Source organism: Geospiza fortis, unplaced genomic scaffold (genome assembly GCF_000277835.1).
Source record: "Geospiza fortis unplaced genomic scaffold, GeoFor_1.0 scaffold1636, whole genome shotgun sequence".
NCBI classification, from domain to species: domain Eukaryota; kingdom Metazoa; phylum Chordata; class Aves; order Passeriformes; family Thraupidae; genus Geospiza; species Geospiza fortis.
In genome coordinates, this window is record NW_005054809.1 from 59,703 (window position 1) to 61,169 (window position 1,467).

General features: G+C 63.1%; 1 protein-coding gene across 1 annotated transcript in view; it reads right to left on the reverse strand.

Annotated features, from left to right (window-relative positions):
* LOC115949145 (protocadherin gamma-A10-like) overlaps positions 1-1,467 on the reverse strand; it is a gene marked incomplete at its 3' end in the record, with an annotated part of 8,435 nt that overhangs the window by 5,833 nt on the left and 1,135 nt on the right. The window contains exon 2 of the mRNA XM_031065498.1: positions 3-1,464. Coding sequence (XP_030921358.1) covers positions 3-1,464 — 1,462 coding nt within the window. The remainder of the gene's footprint in view (positions 1-2; positions 1,465-1,467) is intronic.

The window sequence follows — 1,467 nt, forward strand, 5'->3', positions numbered from 1 at the left end:
CCCTCCGCCAGCCGGTAGCGCACGCGCGCGTTCTGCCCCCAGTCCGCGTCCGTGGCGCGCACCGTCAGCACCAGCGCGCCCGCCGCGTTGTTCTCCGCCAGCCGCGCGCTGTAGCGCTCCTCCAAGAACACCGGCGCGTTGTCGTTCACGTCCAGCACCCGCAGCGCCAGCACCGCGCTGCTCTGCAGCGCCGGCGACCCGCCGTCGGCCGCCCGCACCGTCACGTTGTACTCCGACACCTGCTCCCGGTCCAGCTCTCTCGCTGTCACCACGCTGTAGTAGCTGCTGTGTGATCGCTGCAGCCGGAACGGGACTCCCCCGTCCAGCGAGCAGCGCACCTCGCCATTAGCCCCCGAGTCCCGGTCCTGCACGTGTAGGAGGGCTACAACGGTCCCCGACGGAGCATCCTCAGATATTTCGCTAATCGCTGACCTCACCGAAATTTCTGGCATGTTGTCGTTGACGTCTGTAACTGAGATCGTGACTTTGGTAGTATCAAAAAGTCCTCCTCCATCATATGCCTGCACCTCCAGTTCATAGGAATTGCCTTCCTCGAAGTCCAGGCTTCTCAGTAGCGTGATCTCTCCGGTCTCATAATCCAAACGAAAAATATCTGATGCCATGTCCGACACTTTTTTCAAAGAGTATTTCACCTGTCCGTATAGCCCCTCGTCGGCGTCCGTGGCAGTGACGGTGACCAGGACAGAGCCCACGGGCACGTCCTCGGGCACACGCACCGTGTACTCCGCCTGGCTGAACACGGGCGCGTTGTCGTTCGCGTCCAGCACCGTCACGCGGATCCGAGCCGTGCCCGTCCGTGCCGGATCGCCGCCGTCGCTCGCCCTCAGCAGCAGCTCGTGAAACGCCGCCTCCTCCCGGTCCAGCGCCTTCGCCAGCACCAGCTCGGGACGCTGATCGCCGCCGGGGCCCGCCTGCACGGCCAGCGAGAAGTGCTCGTCACCGCTCAGCTCGTAGCTCTGCAGGGAATTCCGGCCCGTATCCGGGTCATGAGCATCTGGCAGGGGAAATCGCGACCCCGGCGCTGTCGTCTCGCTGATTCTCAGTTCAACTTCTGCCTCTCTGAAGCTCGGCGCGTTGTCATTAATATCCGTGATCTCCACTTCTATTTCATAAAACTTCATTTCCCCCTCCACTATCAGCTCGCAGCGCAGAACGCATTTCTCCACCAGCCGACACAGCTGCTCTCTGTCGATCCGCTCTCCTATCACCAAATGTCCCTTCTTCCCGTGCAGAGCGAAATACTGTGTCCTACCTTCGGAAACAATTTGAAAGCCGCGGTCGCCTAACTCCAGCAGCTGCAGCCCCAGGTCCTTGGCCACGTCGCCCACGAAGGAGCCCTTGGGCATCTCCTCGGGCACCGAGTAGCGCAGCTGCCCCCACGCCGCCTCCCACGCCGCCAGCAGCACGGCCCAGAGCAGAGCTCGCTGCCGCCGGCCCCCGCGCCTC